The 19,307-nt window shown below is 38.0% G+C and overlaps 1 protein-coding gene across 7 annotated transcripts in view; it reads left to right on the forward strand.

Moving 5' to 3' along the window:
* The window catches only part of SGMS2 (sphingomyelin synthase 2), a 58,236-nt gene that overhangs the window by 28,883 nt on the left and 10,046 nt on the right, over nt 1-19,307 (forward strand). For 6 of the 7 annotated variants that reach the window (XM_017833510.1, XM_017833514.1, XM_017833511.1 and 3 more), the window contains 4 exons: nt 12,491-13,132; nt 13,881-13,998; nt 15,692-15,845; nt 19,075-19,241. In XM_017833510.1, coding sequence (XP_017688999.1) covers nt 12,678-13,132; nt 13,881-13,998; nt 15,692-15,845; nt 19,075-19,241 — 894 coding nt within the window. In that variant the 5' untranslated portion in view covers nt 12,491-12,677. Of the gene's footprint in view, nt 1-8,344; nt 8,481-12,490; nt 13,133-13,880; nt 13,999-15,691; nt 15,846-19,074; nt 19,242-19,307 lie in introns of those variants that run through there. The other variant, XM_017833513.1, reaches the window with a different exon arrangement.

The raw sequence follows: 19,307 nt of genomic DNA on the forward strand, positions 1-19,307 counted from the left end.
GAAAAAGTTCTTTCTTACCAAAGTAGTCTGTATTGCAATTACAAGGATGGCTACAAAGAGGAAAATTGTACTTAGGCCTCCATAACTTGCCCAAAGAACCACTATCTTGATTAATCTTCCGTGACACTTGCTATTATGAAACTGCTCCTTCTGATGTTAACAGTTTGTGTTACTGTGCAGGTGTTAGACTGATACTACATAGCTTATGATTTGGTCGTGCATTGCTGAGAATGTAACATGAAAAATGTACTGCCACATGCATTTATAGTGATATTCTATAGTGTTTTCAATTAGAATCAGGTAACAAGCCTTTATCCTTTCATCAAAAAGCTTGTAAACTGCAGAACACAGCATTTTTGTTGTCTGTTTGTAATAGTGTGATTCAATGGAGTAAAAGACAGTCTTAGGGGACAGAAAATGTATTGTTGTGGAAGGTGACTTTTTTGTCTTGTTACTATTATGACTGTTCTAAAGCACTGGTTCCACACCTTTCACCTCCTCTTTTCATGAGTTCTATAGGTCTAGGGCCGCTCATAGATTGAGTTAAAAAACAAAGGCAGCCTCTGCTTTTTTTTTTTTCGTCATTTCATAATTCGAGGCATGTGAATTGGAAGTGCATGCATATCTAGACAGTCTTCTCCACTTTCTTAGTTTATAATTTCTTGGGCATTGTTTGAACTATGAAGTGGCTGCTGCTTGTTACTCAGCTAAATCTCACCATCTTTGACATAAGCTCATTATGAGTAAAATGCTGGACTTAGTCTGAGGGAACACATCAAAATGTTTTGCCCAAAGCAAATCTGTTTGGGTACTTGAAGGCATGTAGACCTGATGTACCCATGAATTAACCAATACCTTAGCTCAACAGGACCTTCCTCCTGTGGATGTCAAGGCACCAAAAACTAGTTAATTAATTTTGGCCTAGTGTTTAATGTATAGCCTGATGTAACTTAAGTCTAGCCTCATCTGAGAGGACTTTTGTGTCTCTGTTTCCCTCTTAGCCAGGCAGCAGCTAAAGAGTGTTTGCCCATGGGGTATGTTTGCAGTTAACCAAGCTGTGTTTTGAGTAGATCTTCACATTGGTACATATCAAAGAACATGTAGCCTCTTACCTGACAGTATACTAGAGAAAGTCTGTAGGTGTATGAGCACCCTCTTCTCTTATGTTATTCTGCCTCCTGTATCTGTGATGAAAATATACAGTTAAACTGGATAGTAAGCTATTCCTGGTTTTTTGTTTGGTTTTGGTAGGGTTTTTTGTTTGGTGTTTGTTGGTTTTGGTTTTTTATCATTGCCTGCTATGAAGTCTGCACATTAGTTCAAATGTTGAGGATTAGTAGCAACTCAGATTCTTCCTGGAAAGTGTCTCAATATGTGTGCATGAATATTCAGTGTTCTGATGTCTGAACATGCTTAAGAAACTTTTTTGTGAATTTTTACCCTGGGTGCTTCAGGTGACTGCCCTGACTGATTCCTTGCAGAGTAAGAGATCACAGCTTATGCTGTTGTTGCATAGAAATAGAGTTGAATGGGTGTCAATTCTGTCTAAACCTGTTTCATAAATCTTACTGTCAGGCATGAGAACTTTGGAAAGCAGAATCCTTTTTAGACTAGGGTAGTTACTCTGTTGGAATTGAACTGTTAGAGTTGAATACATAACTTTGAGTGTACATTTTAGTAAAGCTGTCCTAGGAATGTAGGAAGAAACATTTTTGGCTTTGGCAAATGCCTTTACTCAAAAGATGTGGTACTTCTTTTCTTTTTATGACCCACACGTCTGAGTATTTAATATTTATGCTCACAATGTGCATTATCTTAAAAGGTAATCAGATTTGCTAAGAGTTGGACCTGATTTTGGGGCTGACTTGTTTACTGGTCTTTGCTGGAATGGTAACACTGCTGTGTAGAAAACCTGTTTCTTGTGTGTTCTTTGTCTTGCATGAGACATGGAGTTCATCTGAGAAGTTTCAGGGATAATACAGTTGCTGTAGGGTATAGATTCTGCTTCTGAAGGTCTTACAAATTGCATTAGAATTCATAGTTTATCTTATGGTAGAAGAGCATTTTGCATTCCTTGTGATATAAAGACTTTTTTTAGACAGTTTTTTTTTAATTTTTAAAAAGTTAAAGTATTAGGAAGGGGAAAAAATAATTTGCTCTGGGACTTCAGATAAATTTCTTTTGTTCTTTTCCAGTTGAACACTTAGTTCTCTTCTTAGACTTTTGTAACTGATCACGTGGAATTAGTTGATTCACAACCTAGTTACTGTACACCATGGTTACTTAGCACACATTCACAACATCACTGGTCTCAGTAAGTCTAGAGATGGGACTGACTTTTTTGTCTGAAACAGGTTTGTCAGCTGCAGTTCTGACTGGGGAACAGTTTATAGAATCTGCTTGTCACCTTGTAGTTAGTCTTTCCATATTTCAGCTAGTCTACATGACACCTCTTCATGTCCTCCCTTTGTTTTTCTAAATCAGTGTGTCTATAGATGTCTGCTGGACACGAGACAAGAATGCTGTGAAATGCTTTTTGAATAATTTTTATAAAATGCTTTTTATTTTAAAATAAGCTTATAATAATTTTAAAATAAGCTCTAGGACCTCACAAGAAAATGTGACCAAGAATTATTAAACATATTTGGAAATAACTTTTTTCTGAATGTCCTTTTTGAAACATCTTGTTTGATTACAAATTCTTTTCTTCCTCCTCAGATTTTTCATGGACAGTAACACAAAGGTCAGAACTAGACTTAGGTTCTAGCTTGTTTTTTTTTTACTGTGGAAATACTCTTGACTCAAAATTTGATGACAGTAGTGTTACTTAAATAAATGGAAAATAAACAGTGTTCAGCTGCAGCATGCTGTGCAACTGATATAAATGCCATTTAGCAGGCAGTTTGATTGACCAGCTTGTATTTCCACTTTACGTTCAGGCTTGATTGGTTTGAGTGAACATTTGCTTTCCTATACTTCTAGAGATAGCAGGTTCAGTGAGGACTAGAAGCCTCCCTTGATCATAAAAGGTAGTTTATGGCGTGGAAGGTACTACCTGAGGTATGTGATGCAGTGTAATATAAATCATTCTATTTAGATTGAGAGCAACCTCAGTACTTTCACACCAGGTTTTACCAGTTGATAGGATAAGGTCAATGTAATGCTGGTCATTAGACTGTTAATTTCATTTGAACCCTTTTAGTTATGCTGTGTGTGAATGGATAAGGTGTTACAAAGCAGTTGTCTGATGTTACAATGAAAGGATCTAATGAAGGCTTTTTAGGAGTAATGCCGAAGATAGTACTCAGGTGTTTTCTTGCAGAAATAATAAGTGGGAATTCAAGCATCACTAACTTCCTTCTTTAAATCCTTTCTCACTAACTTGGATCTTCATATCCTTCTTAAAAGCTTTAAAGAAAGCAATAAAATTTTCAAACAATTAGGTGAGAAGGGGAAGGAAAATAAATTAAAGCACTGGCACGAATGGTGAAAGCCTCCATGTTGAATCTCATGAGTGGCTTGGCATAAAGGAATTTCGTCATTGCAGTGGTATTCAATACAGGGTTGTTCTTACCAAAGGCTGTAGTTTAGCAGGGAATAATGAAGAGAGACCTGAATTATTCTGGAGATGTTTAGTTAAGTTCTGAGGTAAATAATAGTTCTGTGAGAGACAGTAAAAAACACATTAATAGTATTCTTGTCCTCTCTTTCTGATCTGTAGGGTGAGGCTGAAATGGAGATAGCAAAATGTCTGAGGTATTACAGAAAGATTTTGGATTATAACTGTAATTATTTTCTACTGCTGACTCACTGTTACCATCTTCTTGGAAAATTTATTTAACAATGATACCCTGTGTTGTGGGGAGACAGCGTGCCAGGCAGGAGGAGTGATTATACTAAGGAAAGGAGTGTTCTGTTTGTCAGTCTGTGGCAGAAATGAAAATGAAGAAGGAAGTGTTGAAGGGCATAGTACTTAAGTGTTTAGTATTTAAAGTTAAACAGTGTCTTCCCTGACAAATTAAATAATATAAAAAGGAAATGTTTTTTCTTGTCAGCATAATGTGGAAAGTATTTTCTTCTATTAATAGAAAATTTTGAGCTAATGGAATACTTGAACAAGTTCAAGGAAGACCATGGGACTGCACTGGAAGCTTAGGTTGTGATGCCTTTTTTTTTTTTTTTAACTATGTAGTACTTAAAGTTGATGCATAGAACTTCAGTGAAAAACCCAGTAACATATAGGAAGCTTGATATAATTTTGGTTGTTGCAAACTGGAAGCTTGAAGAGTATGTATGAAGGTTTCTTTGCTGCTGTTCTCACCCTCAATGTAAACATCTGTAGATCGACCATGGTACTTGCCAAAAGTTGCTCATAGTCTTAACTTCTTGTTGTTAAAATTAAATTTACCTGATTTTAGTTCTGAAAGTGTGGCAACAAAAGCTGGGCAAGGGGGGAAAAAGTGGGAGGGAACCATCTAGTGTGTGAGCTGGATGTAGATTTGGGTGTCAGAGCCTGTAAACAAACAGCTTGAAAGAGGGATCTGTGTATTCTCATCCCTGTTTGATTGGGTGTGCTGACTGTGATATGAAAGCCTTACACTGTTGCTGCTTGGTGGTGGGTGTGCTTGCAAACCAGTGGTTGTGGCAAGAAGGTAGAGGAGAAGACTGAAATAGGGAGCAGATCATGTTTCATGATGAGTTTTAATTAATCTATGTGTTCACTGTCAGCGATAAATGATGTGTGATGTCTGCACCATCCCTCTTAACTAATATTCGTAATGCTTTCCAGGCAACTACATCAGAGTTGAGCAAGCTGAAAACTATCTGAGTTTTTAGTGGGAAGAGAAAAGAAGTTATTCAGTGATTCTTTCCTGACCTGTTTTGACAGTTTATAATGTGCTAGACTTCAGTGGTTTATCCTCTATGCCAACACTAGATCAGGATACCCTGAGACAAGGGTGTGGGTAGATATTAGTGTTTCTGAAAGGGGATGTTTTCATTGCTTGAGCCTGTGAACATAGTAAGTGTTGCTGCTATGTAGAGAGTCACAACTTTTAATGTGCCAGTTGAACTGAGGGGTATGTGAAACCAGCTTATAGTATGATACTAATCGGTTTTAAATATGCCCTGTCCTAAGAATTCATGTGGGGTCTTTCCGCTATGCTAGGTGAGGATTACAGTTAATGGTTGTCTCTTTAATGTTGTATGCTTTGCAAGGGTTACTGTCTGTTTCAGGCTTCCTTTAAATGTGAGTTATGAGGTATGAGCCTCTGAGTATACCTCAGAGCTAAAATAGCTTTTCTCTGGATTGTGCAACTTGTGCATGTATTTCTTATTACTGCTAATATTGTAAAATGCTCTGCAGATTTAAGCAATTACTGTCCTCTCACCGTAAACTTTTAGGAAGAGGGGTTTTGCTGCAGGAAATATATTAGAATCTTCTCATAAATGTGACCCCTTATTTTTGGGTTGGCACCGCTGCTTTTTGGGAGTAGCATAGGGAAAAAATTTGACAGGCATTATCATCTTAATAATTACCCAAATATTTGTAGGATGTATTGCTGATAAATTTACAGAATATGTAACTTCCTCTTCTAGCTGCCTGATGGCTGATAAGCTGTAGCACAGTCGCTTTAAAGCACACATTAGTCACTGTGGTTCCTCACCACCCTGTACTGAAAGTGGTGACTAATCTCTCGGTCTGACTTTCCATTAAGAAGTGCAAACTTTACCCTTGGTAACTAGGTGGAGGATTTCACAAAACAGCTAGAAGAGATGTGGGGCGTCAGATGTGCTGCTAGCCTCTCAAAAAATGTTGAGACCTTGCTCTCCATGAGAAGAATCTTGCTTTGGATGGTACCTCTTCAATAATGTCTGTAAAGCTATAGCAGAATTAAAGTGACTAGCAGTCAGATGCCAGCATGCTACATAACAGCCTGATCCAGAGGTTTATTTTGGCACTCTGGCATTATTCTGCCTGATGAGACTGAGGTAGTACAGTAACTTCCACACTTTGTACAGTGTTTATAATAGTCTTTTCTAACAAATAGAAAAAGGTCAGAAGCCCAATGGGTTTTGCAGCGTTACAGAATATGCAGTGATAGAGCACCTTTTTTACCTTTATTCAAAAGCAGCTGATTTGGAGTTAAAGTATCACTTCAGGTTAGCAGGCTTTTCTGTGCAGATCTGAAATACTGAAACAGTCTCATTTTGAAGGGTATGGGTTGAGTAGGAAGAAGACTTATTCTCAATCTCGTATTTTGGAGTAGAGAAGGGAGTCTTTAAGCTGTTGGAAGAAGGTCAATATTTCTTTTGAAATTTTGAAATACTTCTGTTGAAAAGAGGTTTAGCAATGTGCATTAACAGTGAAGGCAGCCAACACTCCCCTGAGCTGTATTTAATAGGAGCATAGCTGTTATTTACAGAGAACTGATTACTCCTCTCTGCTCAGTACTACTTAGCAGTATCTAGAATATTGTACCTCATTTTGGGTCCTTGATCCAGGGAAAACATAAACTGGCAACAAGCCCAGCACAGGGACAGTCAGGGTGGTCAGGAGGCTGGAGCACAGGCCCTGTGAGGGAAGGCTGGAGGAGCCTCAGTTGCTTCACCCTGAAGAGCAGGCCCAAACGGACCTGACAGCGGCCCCTGCATACCTGCAAGGAGGCCATTGGGAACATTGGGGCCAGGCTCTTCATAGTGGTGGGGAGAGGAGATACAAAGGCTGTAACTTGTAATAAGAAGTAGATACAAAACCAGTAGATTTAATCATAAAAGCAAACAAACCCCCCCACAAAACAAGAAAAATAACCCTCCAGCTTTCACTGTGAGAACAACCTTGCAGTGGAACAGGCTGTCTGGGGAGGTTGTGAATCTTTGTAGGCATTAAAAGTACAGCTGGATTGAAGCCCTGAGGAACCTAATGTGACTCATTGCTGTTCCTGGCCAGAGGCCCAGAGACCTCCTGAGATTTCTTCTAACCTGAATTATTCTGTTCCTTCTTCTGGTTCTACAGATGACTGACCATTCTCAAAGCCTTTGTTTTAGAAAACACTGTTAGTCTGCAAATAAACTGACTTTGTTTATGCCATATACATGTGGATTATTTCCAGAACGAGTTACCATAGCACTAAAAGGTACCAAATATTTGCCATTTCACAGCTATTGTGACCTTGGTTCTTAAAAGATAAGGTGATAACCACAAGGAAAATCTAAGCCTGTCATGATGTCAAGATTTGAAGTACCTTTAAAGGGCATCAGACTCTTAATTACCAAATATAATCCTTTGGAGTCTGAGGACCAAGCAGTTGAAGATTTTGAAGATGCCTTCATGCAATTAAAGCAAACCTACTCAGCAGTGTTCAAAATGACAAAAGAGCTCAAAGGTGGTTTTTTTTTTTTTCCCCTGTGCTTCCTGGGGTAGTTGCTGGGGCCAGGTTGGATGGGGGTTTGAGCGCTCAGTCTAGTGGAAGGAGGGTTGGTACTAGATGATCTTTAAGGGCCCTTTCAGCCCAAACTATGAATATGAATATGGTGCTATGAGAGGGTTTTTTGTGCTTTTTGGGACATACTGTTTTAGAAACCTACCATTGCTGTGGAACACACTGAATACTGAATTGCCAGGAAAATGGAAGCTTTTTACTATTAAGAGGTATGAAGAAATAGAATTCCATAGGACTGGTAAAGCTTGGTTTGCACAAATAGGTAAACTATAGCCTTGAAGCTTTTCTCCTCTGTTTAGGCAAGTGTAGGAATTTAGTCCTTAAAAGATATCTGTTGGTACCTTAGTAATCATAAATGAGAGAATTGCAGAATCCCTCTATTGAGGTAGAGGGAGTAACTGCTCTATTTCTACTTCTGAAAAGAATTTTGTAAAAGGTAAGTAGTTAATGCTTTTTATAAAAGTTAACATTTATTGCAAGTGATAATGTGATGATAATCTCAGTTCTGAGGGCATTTGAATGAATGGTGCTTCTATGATACAGCTTTATCTTACTCGTAACTCCTTAGCATCACACGAGCAAAAAATGTGTTGGCAGCTTATTATGGAATGTAGATAAACTCATAACTTTTAGATAAAGTCCAGGGTTTTATATATTGTAAGCGTAAATAATTGTACAGGTCAAAGATGAACATAGCTCTGAAAATATTTTTACTGTAGGGAAATAGAAATCATAAGGAAACCTCTTAAACTCATTTCTGTTTCTGCATACCTGAATATACTTTACTCAGATCTGGTTTAACAGTTGGTTAACTGGGTTTTGGGTGGTGATGTGTGTTTGAGTTTTTTGTTTTGGTTGGTTGGTTTTTTGTTTTGTTTTGGATTTCTTTTTCTCCCAGTTGTCTACATGCTGTGAGGTCTACATATGGCATGGAAGAAGAGATATGATAGAAATTAACTGAGACCTGGAATGCTTTCAGAAAGCATTCAGAAGTTAAAGAGAAACCCCTAAAAGCAAGTTTTATTCGTTGCTGTCTAGGTAAGAGACGTGTCCTGACTTCTTTTTTAGTTCTAGTCCCATAGGTAGTCCTAAAAATTTGACTGAAGAAAATACAAGCTAGCTAACAGTTGTTTCCCAATAGTTGTGATACAAATAAAAAAATACTCAAGTGTTCTCTCATGTAACCTCAAATTGTACTTTATTTACAGACCCTTTTTCTGCAGCTACCAAATACAAGAATATATTACAGCTATATCAAATGTTGGAGTCAACCTTAACAAAAGTGAATGAGGCTTAAAAGCAGTGCTCCTTAGAAGTCTTTTGCATCTTGTATATGAAAGTGTAGCTTTCCTTAATGTCAGAATAGATCAGTCTTACTGTTTTGGTTACTCTTGTTCCAATAATATTGGAACAGCAGGTTAAGAACTGTTTATTTGGAAAGCCTGTGCAGATTGCGACTATTCAGTCCTTCATAAATTATAGAAATTAAAATATTTTGAGAAATGTTAATGTTTCAAATACTGTTTAAGAAAACCCAATATTCTGAACTAACTGTATGTGAAAATGACCTTTATGTGGAAATCTGATGACTAACAAGCTAAATAAAACTCCTTGTTATTCTTGAGTTCTAGCATAAAGAGCCAAATGTAGACGTGCTTTCTTATGCTTGCCTCAAAGCTGTGCCCCCTGTCAACTATTTTCCTTTGAATGACAAATGGGGATGCAGAAAACTAAGGGAGCTATTTACATGGTAGCAAGTAGGAGCTCAGGATAAAAAATTAGGACCCTTGCTCTTTTAGCATCTTTTTCATTCTTAAGATTTTCCTTGAAATATGTTGTTCCTTGAGGCAATTACAGCTTCTGCTGTAAAGCTGCTTGTTAAGAAGCTCTGCTTCTTGATGAGGTAACATCTATTTTTAGAAGGTATGGAAGTGGTTCCAAAAAGCAAGTTTGTTCCTAATACCTGGATGTATCCTTTATCTGAATTTTATTTACTCTTTTGGGTTACTTGGCCAGTTTCATGTAAGTTTGAGACTTCACCAGTAGCTCTCTCATATTTTAGAGCAATTTGGTTTGATTTTCAAACCCTAGACAATGGCAGGATGTCCAGATCTAAGCTGCATGGTAACTGAAGAATTCTAGGGTCATCTCTTCTACTACGCAGTTTATGGGCATCTCCTGGTTTTGATATGGGAATGTTTCAGGTTTGACAAAAGAATGAAATGGATATTTTACTTAAAGTAACATAAGGACAACATGAAGATAAAAGGAACACACAGCTTACTGGTGTGTGAATGGATATGTGAATTGGGGATCGGAACTTGGCAGAAAAACCTGTATACTTCTGGGGAGTTCCTCTCTCAGCCAGTAGCAGGGGATGATTAGGCTGTTGGTGCTCTTGTATGTCACTTCTTCTCTGGCCAGTCAGATTGGTGGCAAGGGACTGAAACCTTCAAGCAGAATGGGTTTTGGCTTTTTCATCAAGAGAGTTGCTAATTTCTTTTATAATATAGGAAAAACAGGTTGAAAATGTACTATAAAGGGAAGCACTTATGTTCTTACCGATCCCTGATCAGATGATGTGTAGCACCTTGAACTACCCATGTAAACAAACTTGACCACAGTATGCACTCTGCTTGAAATAATCTTGATGAGTCAGAAGTGATAGATCAATATGCCTTACAATCCATTTAAAAGTACCAGGAAGGAACACAATTTTTTTCTGCAAGCTGTAGCTATAATTGCTTTGCTTAATAAGCTAATGAGTTTTTATCAAAACATGAGTGCCACCCTGCTTTTTAGGTTCTTAGGTTATTGTTCATCTGTACTTCAGATGCTTTTTGGTCGTTAGGGCTTATGTGGATGTCATTAAACATCTGAAAATAAAATCTTCTTTTTACTTATGTCGGTAATGGTGTTAGGTATTTCTTGGGAAGAGATGGAAATAACTAAGGTTACTACTTATTGTGATGCTCTCGGTAAATGCATAATTCTAATAATGTTTCAACTGCACAGGATATAAAACTTATCAAGTGTTGCTGATCTCTGCTAAATGTAATGTTGAGAAGTAGGGTATTGACTTACTGGTGAATGCTAGGTGGACACATTACAAAATGTAAGCAATTAAGTTGATTTTTTTTTTTAATATACTGTTGCCTAAGTGTTCTGTCATGTGCTTAACTTTAGTAGACAGGGAATAGAAGAGTGTGTTAAGAAAAGGACTTGAGAAAGCTAACATATTGTTCTACTACAGTTTTAAATAAGGCTGTTTCTTTTGCAGATGCTCTAAAAGAGTATTTTTAGTTGTAAGAAACATCAGAGAGGTCATTGCCTGGCTGCTGGGTTAAACATTCTCTTTTCTTAGACATGCAGGGCTCACAGCATGATTGCTAAGAGGGGAAAAAAATCATCCAAAATCACCACTTGTTTTCTTGGATGTTTGTTTGGGTGTGTTGTGTGTATAGTTTTCACAGGCTTGTTGATCAGGAATTTTGAAAAGGTCAACTAATGACAGTGGATTTCAAAAACACTGCAGAGGAGTAAATTTAGAAATGCTTCTTGGCTATTTTAGTATTATTTGTATGAATCTCACATATTTGGGATCTGAACTTCTACTCCTTTTCTCTAGCAGCGGTAAGAGCAGCAGCTAGGAAATCAGTGGTATTTGCATGCTGACCATGTTAAATGTCTTCTCTATTGGGAGGGATAAGGTGGGAGGGACCAAAGCACAATCACTTGACTTTCCAGGATGTTCTGGTCGTAGATTGTCCTTGCTATCAAGAGATCAGTTACTGGGCAGGTTTTTCCTAAACTAGTTGCTTTTTCTTAAGCCAAGTCCTATGGTGTATGGTTAGGGAGACTGACAGCTCTAGCTGTCATCATGATGACTTAATCGTACTTAAAACATGGCAAACTGGCAGCCTGTGTTGGTGTGCAGAGACCTGAGGAGCCAGCAGTGCTGAACTTCTAGAGGAACCACTAAAAAAAGGAGAGAATTACAATGTACTAGTAGATGGTAATACTACTCTTGTCATAGGAGCTGAACAGAGTAAGAAAAAAATACGTACATCACAACTATGGTGAGTAAGTGGTTTTACAGAAGTTTAAAGATGGAGAGAGTGGCCTTTATTTTGACTAGAGCAATGTCAGTTGTGTAGAGCTGAACTGTATTCTTTTCTCTCTGTAGAAAATGTTTTGGTTTTTTTTAAATCTAATGAGATTTTACTGAATTGACAAATGTAGCCTTAAATAAATCCTGTGCAATAATAGATCTTGCTGTTTGTTCCTGTTTTAAAAAATTGTCTAAATAGATTTAATTTTTTTTTCAAAGTAGCTAAAGAACAAACACAGATTCATTTGTGGTCTATTCTCCATATAGGGTACCATAACTAAGAATCTAATACAGAGGTATATTTCTCAGTTCTCTGAAGTTTCAGATGTTATTTAGTGGGTGTTACAGTAGCTGTCTTAACATGGGTTTTACTTGGTTCAGTAAACCAATAAAGTTTAATGGAGCTATCAATTGAGTAGATTTTCTAGATGAATCTGAATTACTTTATGCCTTACAAAATCAAAATTTGTGATGCCCTTCTGGTTTTTTGTCCTATCACCTGAACTTACAAGATTGTCTCATCTATATGGACAAACCATATTAATATGTGTAGCAACCCAATCATCAAAACTGGGATATTTTGCATGGAATACCACTATGCAGTAAAATTCAATGTTGCTGCAAACATGGATTAGCCTTAATTCTGACAACTGATAAAACAAGTGCTGTCATGGTGATTCAAGTCTCTGGATCTTGTCCTTTAAAAAAAAAGCCTAACTGGTTCTAGTTCTTAAACTGATAGGAGATTTATCAGGTTATTTGGTAGGAATGGGCTTGAATTATTTCACAGTGACTATCTACCTTTACTTTGCCTTTTGACTGTATATGTAAGTAGACTTGGATGGAACTTAAATACTTAAAAATGCTTTTCCCAAGGATAATATTTTGTTCACTGTCACATTACTACTTCTGAAGGTCCATCTGTTTTGTTTTTCAGATGATTCAGCTCTAGAGGAGAGATTTGTCTTCACGATTTCCTTTGAAAGCACAATGGACACATTTTAGAGTTTTACAGAAATCGGAAATCGTCTAGGAACAAGAACATTGGACTTTAAGGAATAACAGAGTTCAAAGAGCCCAGAAATTGGTCACTGGTAATCCTGTCTTCGCCATACAGCTTGGAAATGAATACCATTGAGACAGCAAAGCTTGAAGAGCATATGGAGGGTCAAACGAATGACACTTCTAATGGCTACTCACGACCTACTCTCTCAGTCAGTGAAGAGAACAAAAATGGCACTAACAAACCAAAGGGCTTGTCAAATGGCTTGCGGAAAACAGCAAAGAAATATCCTGATTACATCCAGATTTCTATGCCTGCTGAGGCTAGGAACAAATTTCCTCTGGAGTGGTGGAAAACAGGCATTGCCTTTGTCTATGCTCTCTTCAACTTGATTCTAACAACTGTCATGATCACTGTGGTCCATGAGAGAGTACCTCCAAAGGAGCTAAGCCCTCCCTTGCCTGACAAATTTTTTGATTACATTGATCGTGTGAAATGGGCTTTTTCTGTATCAGAAATAAACGGAATGATACTGCTTGGATTATGGATATGCCAGTGGTTGTTTCTTAGATACAAGTAAGTTAGCTATATTTTTTTTTTCCCTGCTTTATGTTTTCAGAATGTTGGTTTTCATTGTTTGTTTTGAGTAGAAGGAATCTTATGTTAAAATCCTTAACAATATAGAAGAGACCTGACAGGAAAGTGACAAAGGGGTGACTTGTTTAAAAAACGTTCCAGTCTCCATGCTGGATATCAAAACACGGGTGTCCTGATAACTGAATAATGTTTAGGTCTGAATTTCTGACACCCATGTTGTACTAGTCAAACTTATTTGAGATTGGGCTTTTCAAAGTTTACTGACATGGGGATGTTTAAACAGAGGAAATTATGATGACGTAAAAAAATCTCATCCAAATATGAGGAAGAACCCACTGTCCTCTACAGCTAGACTAGAAGCTTCTTCCTGTGTCTGCATTTCCTTAAACTATACATATGTAAGTCAAGAATATGGTTATAATATGGGACTATGAAGAGAATATCACTGAGTTGAGGCAAACTGATCCTGACTGCGCATCTAAGTTAGAGTGAGGCCACATTAAATAGATGGGAGCTCTGTGCTATTAAGAGCTAGCAGGACTAAAACCTGAAGAAGGACTTTTTAGTATTTGATTTAGAGAAATGTGTGGTGAAGAGCTGGGGATGGAGCTGCTATTTCATTCTAGGGATTTAGCTATCTAATAAAGCTAGAGCTACATAACTGTTAATGTGTATTCTGCATGTAAATTTGGTATTCAATCTTTCCCCCCCCTTCCTTTACTTTCAGATCAATAGTGGGACGCAGGTTCTTTTTTATAATAGGAACTCTGTATCTGTACCGCTGTATTACTATGTACGTTACCACCTTACCTGTGCCTGGGATGCATTTTCAGTGTGCACCAAAGGTAAGAGCCTTTGCTCCCTAATTCTTGCCTGAGTCTCTGCCTGTGTCCTCATTGGTTCCTTTGACCAAGTGGAAAGTAATGTTTCAGGTGTTATTAAATAACACAAATTACTTTCAGCTGATGTCTTCAGAAACATAGGTAACAATAAATCAAAAGTTGTCTGATACAGAAAGAGCCTCAAGTTGTTGCAGTTAAGATGCTTTAATGAGAGTACCTATGTTGAAATAGCACTGCTAGTCTGAGGCTCAAGCTAATCACTCTTAATAATACAGCAATATTCTTTTCTTATGTAGAAGGATACCTAAGGTCAATATTGTAACTTATAGGCTTATATGCAAGCTTCTGTTGCTGAATCCCTTTAAAAACCAGTTATATGCTTTGTTCTTGTTTCTCACACTGTTTGGTCAAGAGCTATTGCAATACCTGAAATCAATTGCTTGTCTCTGCTTCCAACCTGCAAATGTATAGAAATGTGACTAAAACAAGTTAAGCTGCTTAAATAGACTGACACATATAGAAACATGGATGTGCTAATATTTTTACAAAAACATTTAAAAAACTTCTATGGCACTGTAGTTAAGTGGTGACACAAAGGAGTTGTTATTGCCGTTTTAGGCTACTAATAAAAAGATGTAGACTTATGATTGCCTTGGAACAAACTGTTATATTGGGTGTGATGAAAGAAAAGTTTACTGGGGGGATGAATTTGTCACCTCTTCAGTAGGATCTCATCAGTCTTGTGGTACAGCATCATATCTGTTCTCTTTTACATTGAAACAACTTTAGGCACATGAATCAGTATTCTGATTCAAACATGAATCTGTTTGAAAACTTCTACATACCACTATGGTAAAGACATAATTATTTTGTTCTAATAGCTTGGGGAATGACTTTGTGTAGTAGACTGTATTGAGGAGTGAGAAGAGGTAAGCGAAGGAAGACTTTAAATGTCTCTGCTGAAAGCGCATTTTGCTGGCATTAAACAAGGATGAATTACTTGAACTCTGAAAAAAACTTGATAGCTTTTCTGGATTTCTTGGGTTTTTTTGTTTTGTTTTTATTTTTTTGTTTGTTTGTTTTGTGTGAATACTTTTATGGTTATGGAAAACTCAGTTATCCTTTTTTTTCTAGAGTAAATTTTTAAGCAGCTAGGTGAAACTAAGTTTGCCTAGTATCTGTGAAAAATCAAAAGCTGATCCTAATGCATGTTTAAAAAACATACATCCTCTAAATATTAGTAAGTCCTCACTGAGCTTATAACCAAATTTAAAATTTACCAAGTTTGAGGTTTTTGCTCTGTGGAAACCTTGTTCAGCTTTGAACAGAATGACAGAAGTAGCATGCAAGGGTTGTAGTGGTTTTGAATTGATTTTATCCATTCTGTGGACTGCTGCCGTGGCGTCTGACTACAAATTCTTAGTGTTTACCTTCTCAATATATTCTGCATCTCATTCTCATACAAGGCATATTTCAAAATAGCCTGAGAAAGCATAGATGGAATGCTAATGTTATCAAACTAAGCTTTATCATCTGTCAGCTATGATATGCATGCTTATTTGTTTAAGAATATGTGAGAGAAAGATAAAGAAAACGAAGATAATTATATCCTTTTCACATGTGTTTGGGCAAGAAGTGTACTCAGGTTGTGGTATATCTTAACCTTTACTTTGTGCTTTTGTTTCTGGTGTTGTAGTTGAATGGAGATTCTCAGGCAAAGGTTCAGAGAATCCTGCGACTGATTTCTGGTGGTGGTCTGTCCATAACTGGATCACACATCCTGTGTGGAGACTTCCTGTTTAGTGGACACACTGTGGTATTAACGCTGGTCTACCTGTTCATCAAAGAGTGTAAGTGTGTTTCAATGCTTTTGTTCTTCTGGGAAAACATGTGCTAACATGAATGTAAAACTACTGCCCTCCAGAAGTAACCTGTCAGTTGTACATAGACTGTATGAGTATGGGTTTGAAATACAAATCATGATTCTGACTGGAAATGGAACATGGATGTAGTAAAATCATACGTTAAGGTTGGAAGGGACTGCTGGAGGTCCTCTAGCCCAACCTCCTTGCTCAAGCAGGGTCATCTAGACTACATTGCAGAGGGTTGCATCCAGACAGTTCTTGAGTATCTTGAATATGGAGAGAGACTCCACAACCTCTCCGGGCAGCCTGTTCCACTGCGCAGTCACCTGTGTACTGGTGAAGTACAAAAGTTCTTCCCTGCATTCAGGGGGAACTTCCTGTGCATCGGTTCCTGCCTGTTGCCTCTTGTCCTAATGTTTGGCACCATCCTCTTGACACCCTCCCTTCAGATACTTAGAGACATTCATCAGGCCCCCTCTCAAGCTTCTCTTTTTCAGTCTAAACAGGCCCATCTCCCCCAGTTTTCCCTCCTAAGAGAGGTGCTCCAATATCCCAGTCATCCTAGCCCTCCACTGGACTTGCTCCACATCTGTCTTGTACTGGGGAGCTCGGAACTCCAAATGCAGCCTCACTAGGGCGAGTAAAGGGGCAGGATCGCCTCCCTTGACCTTTTGGTAATGCTTTTCCTAATGCACCTCAGGATACCCCCTGCCCTTCTTGGCCACAAGGGAACACTGCTGGCTCCTGGACATCTTGTCCACCTGGACTCTCAGGTACTTCTCTGCAGAGCTTTCCAGCAGGTTGGCCCCCAACCTATACTGGTGCACCACATTCTTCCTTCCCAGGTGCAGGACCCTGCACTGGTCTTTGCTGAATTTCAAAAGGTTCTGCTCTGCCCATTCCCCAGTGTGTGAGATCCTGCTATGAAAGGCTGTGCAGCACTCTGGGGTATTGGCCACTCCTCCCAGCTTTGTTAGATCTATGTTAGACTTTAAGGAATTCTGTGGCTTGAACACAGCACTGTTGCACACGTATGCTACCTCTGGACGCAAAGTTACTTTTCTCACCTCTGCTGTACAGTAGTTACTGCAAACAGTGGAAAGTTGGTTTGTGCTCTTTGGATGTCTTCTGCTAGAATGTCCTGCGTAATACTTCTTGTAGTTAATAAATAGTTGGCAAGCTCACAGAAGATAGTTATGGTTTCTCTATTGGTGCAGCCAATTGAAGTGTTGGAGAACTGAGCACCAGCTTCCAAATCTGATATGTGGTAAGCAATGCTTCTGTCCCGAGAACTTGGCTGCTCCTGAGTGTGTAGTGGGGAGTTCCCTTTTCAGTTCACATATTTAGAATTGGATTCTTCTCTCCTACTGTTGTATTCCAAACTATGCAAATGCTGTCTTGGCTCATGGGGAAAAACAAAAATAAGACTAGCCAGCATTAGTTGGATGCCTTCCTTTTATTAAATGTTGAGGGAATGAGGTGTTGTAGTGCTACATTCTGCCTTAACCAAAAACCTCAATATAAAAAAGCCTGTTTAATATGATAAACTCTGGATCTACAGATGTGAGACATTCTTCTTCGAACAGTGATTTAAGATGCCGATTACAGTCCGATTTTTAGGCCTAGGTCTGTCTTGTAAAGTGAACATTACTGAGGGAATGACATATGTCAAAATTACCGGATCAGTATTAGGAAAATAACCTAATAATAGATCTATTTTTTGCCTTGTTTTTGTATGTTATATTGCATCTTAATGCTGTTTGCGTACTTATTTTTAGTACCAGGAAAGATGCAGACAACCCAGTAGTTCCTGGATTAGTTTTATTCCTGTACTTATATCATAAAGGGTTGGAGAAATTGTATCATAAAAATTCTTGTAATAAGCCCTTTGACTGCTACCTAATTGTTAGGCATATATTTCAGGGGAGTTATGCTCTATAAATGAGAAATGCATAATTTCCTTTTTCTGCCTCCTATTTAATTAGCAAAATGCTATCTGAACAAGGGCATAAGCCCTATGATTGTTCTGAATTAGAGGCTGCTTATGGTGTTCTTCTCTGCTCTTTTGATAACATATCTTCGGTGTAAGATGCATTTTGAGGATTTTATTATTTCTCACTTAGTAGAGTTTTTGCTCTGTTCTTCCTTTCATACACTGTCACTTTTTCCACTTATTCCTCTGCAGTCTACCTTTTATACCAGAATAGCTATATTTTTAGCTTTGATATGTCTGTCTTGCTTTGTGGTACTTCCATCAATTTGAGATTACTTGGCTTCTTATCTTTCTTTTTTTTTAATTATCATTATTATCTTGCACAGGCCTCTCAAACAGTAGTTTGTTGAGTAAGCTTGTTGAGATCAGTAACTTTTCTGCTGGTATTGTGTGAAAGTCAAGGCTGACCATTGCCCCACAAGGCAAGGGGTGCCAAAACCTCCCGCTGTGAGTGAAATGAAGCCAGTTAGTCTGTCAGAAGTTATGAATGGTCATTGGGACACCCGAGGGATTTTTCAATGGGGAAAGAAGAGCAGGGGAGCTTTTCTGCTGAAGTGGCTTAAATGTGTTTTGAAGAACAGCTTCACTCCCATTTGTTAAATCTTTCATTAAAGGGTATAAATTCACATACCGTCCTTCCCTGTACAGAGTACTCTGTTTCACAGAACTGAGGCTTCATGCAAAGTATTTAAAACCTAAGAATTTAAATAAGAGTGTCTTTTCCTGTTTAATCTATGATCTCTGCTCATAGTTGAGATCTCTGCTCAGGTTGTATCAATTCTAGGCACTTGAGTTTACTTGAGCATAGACTGTAAGAAAAGCAAAGATTCAAGTAAAATAACAAAGTGTATGTTTTGCCTCAATTCTGTCTATTCCTCTCCACCCCATATCCTAGAAGTGACTTATCTGGAAAACTTAATTTGACTAGAAGATGGGTGGTATATAACTGCAGGCTGTATAACTGCTGTATAACTGCAGGCTCATCTTGGGATCCTTTTACGAAGTAAGAACACAGCTCAGTAAACTTGTATAATCCTTTAATCTTGTTTTCTCTGTCAAAACCCCTGTCAAAGCAGGGGTTTTGTACCAGTGTGATAGGAGTTAAGTTTTCACATTTAGTAACCTTAAATCATTTTTATCTTTTCCCCTTCTTTTTGTGGATCGCTATAATAATGAATGTCTTTTTTGGTGTGTTTTCTCCTGTACCTCCCCGTTTCACAGATTCACCACGTCATTTCTGGTGGTATCACTTGATCTGCTGGCTAATGAGTGCTGCTGGTATCATTTGTATCCTTGTTGCTCATGAACACTATACTGTAGACGTCATCATTGCTTATTATATCACCACACGGCTCTTTTGGTGGTACCACTCAATGGCTAATGAAAAGGTGAGTGGCAAATACCTTTAGAATCAATGTACTGCCCAAAGGTCTAAGTTAGTTTTTAATTTCTAA

This window comes from Lepidothrix coronata, unplaced genomic scaffold (assembly GCF_001604755.1).
Source record: "Lepidothrix coronata isolate B3197 unplaced genomic scaffold, Lepidothrix_coronata-1.0 Scaffold215, whole genome shotgun sequence".
Taxonomy (NCBI): domain Eukaryota; kingdom Metazoa; phylum Chordata; class Aves; order Passeriformes; family Pipridae; genus Lepidothrix; species Lepidothrix coronata.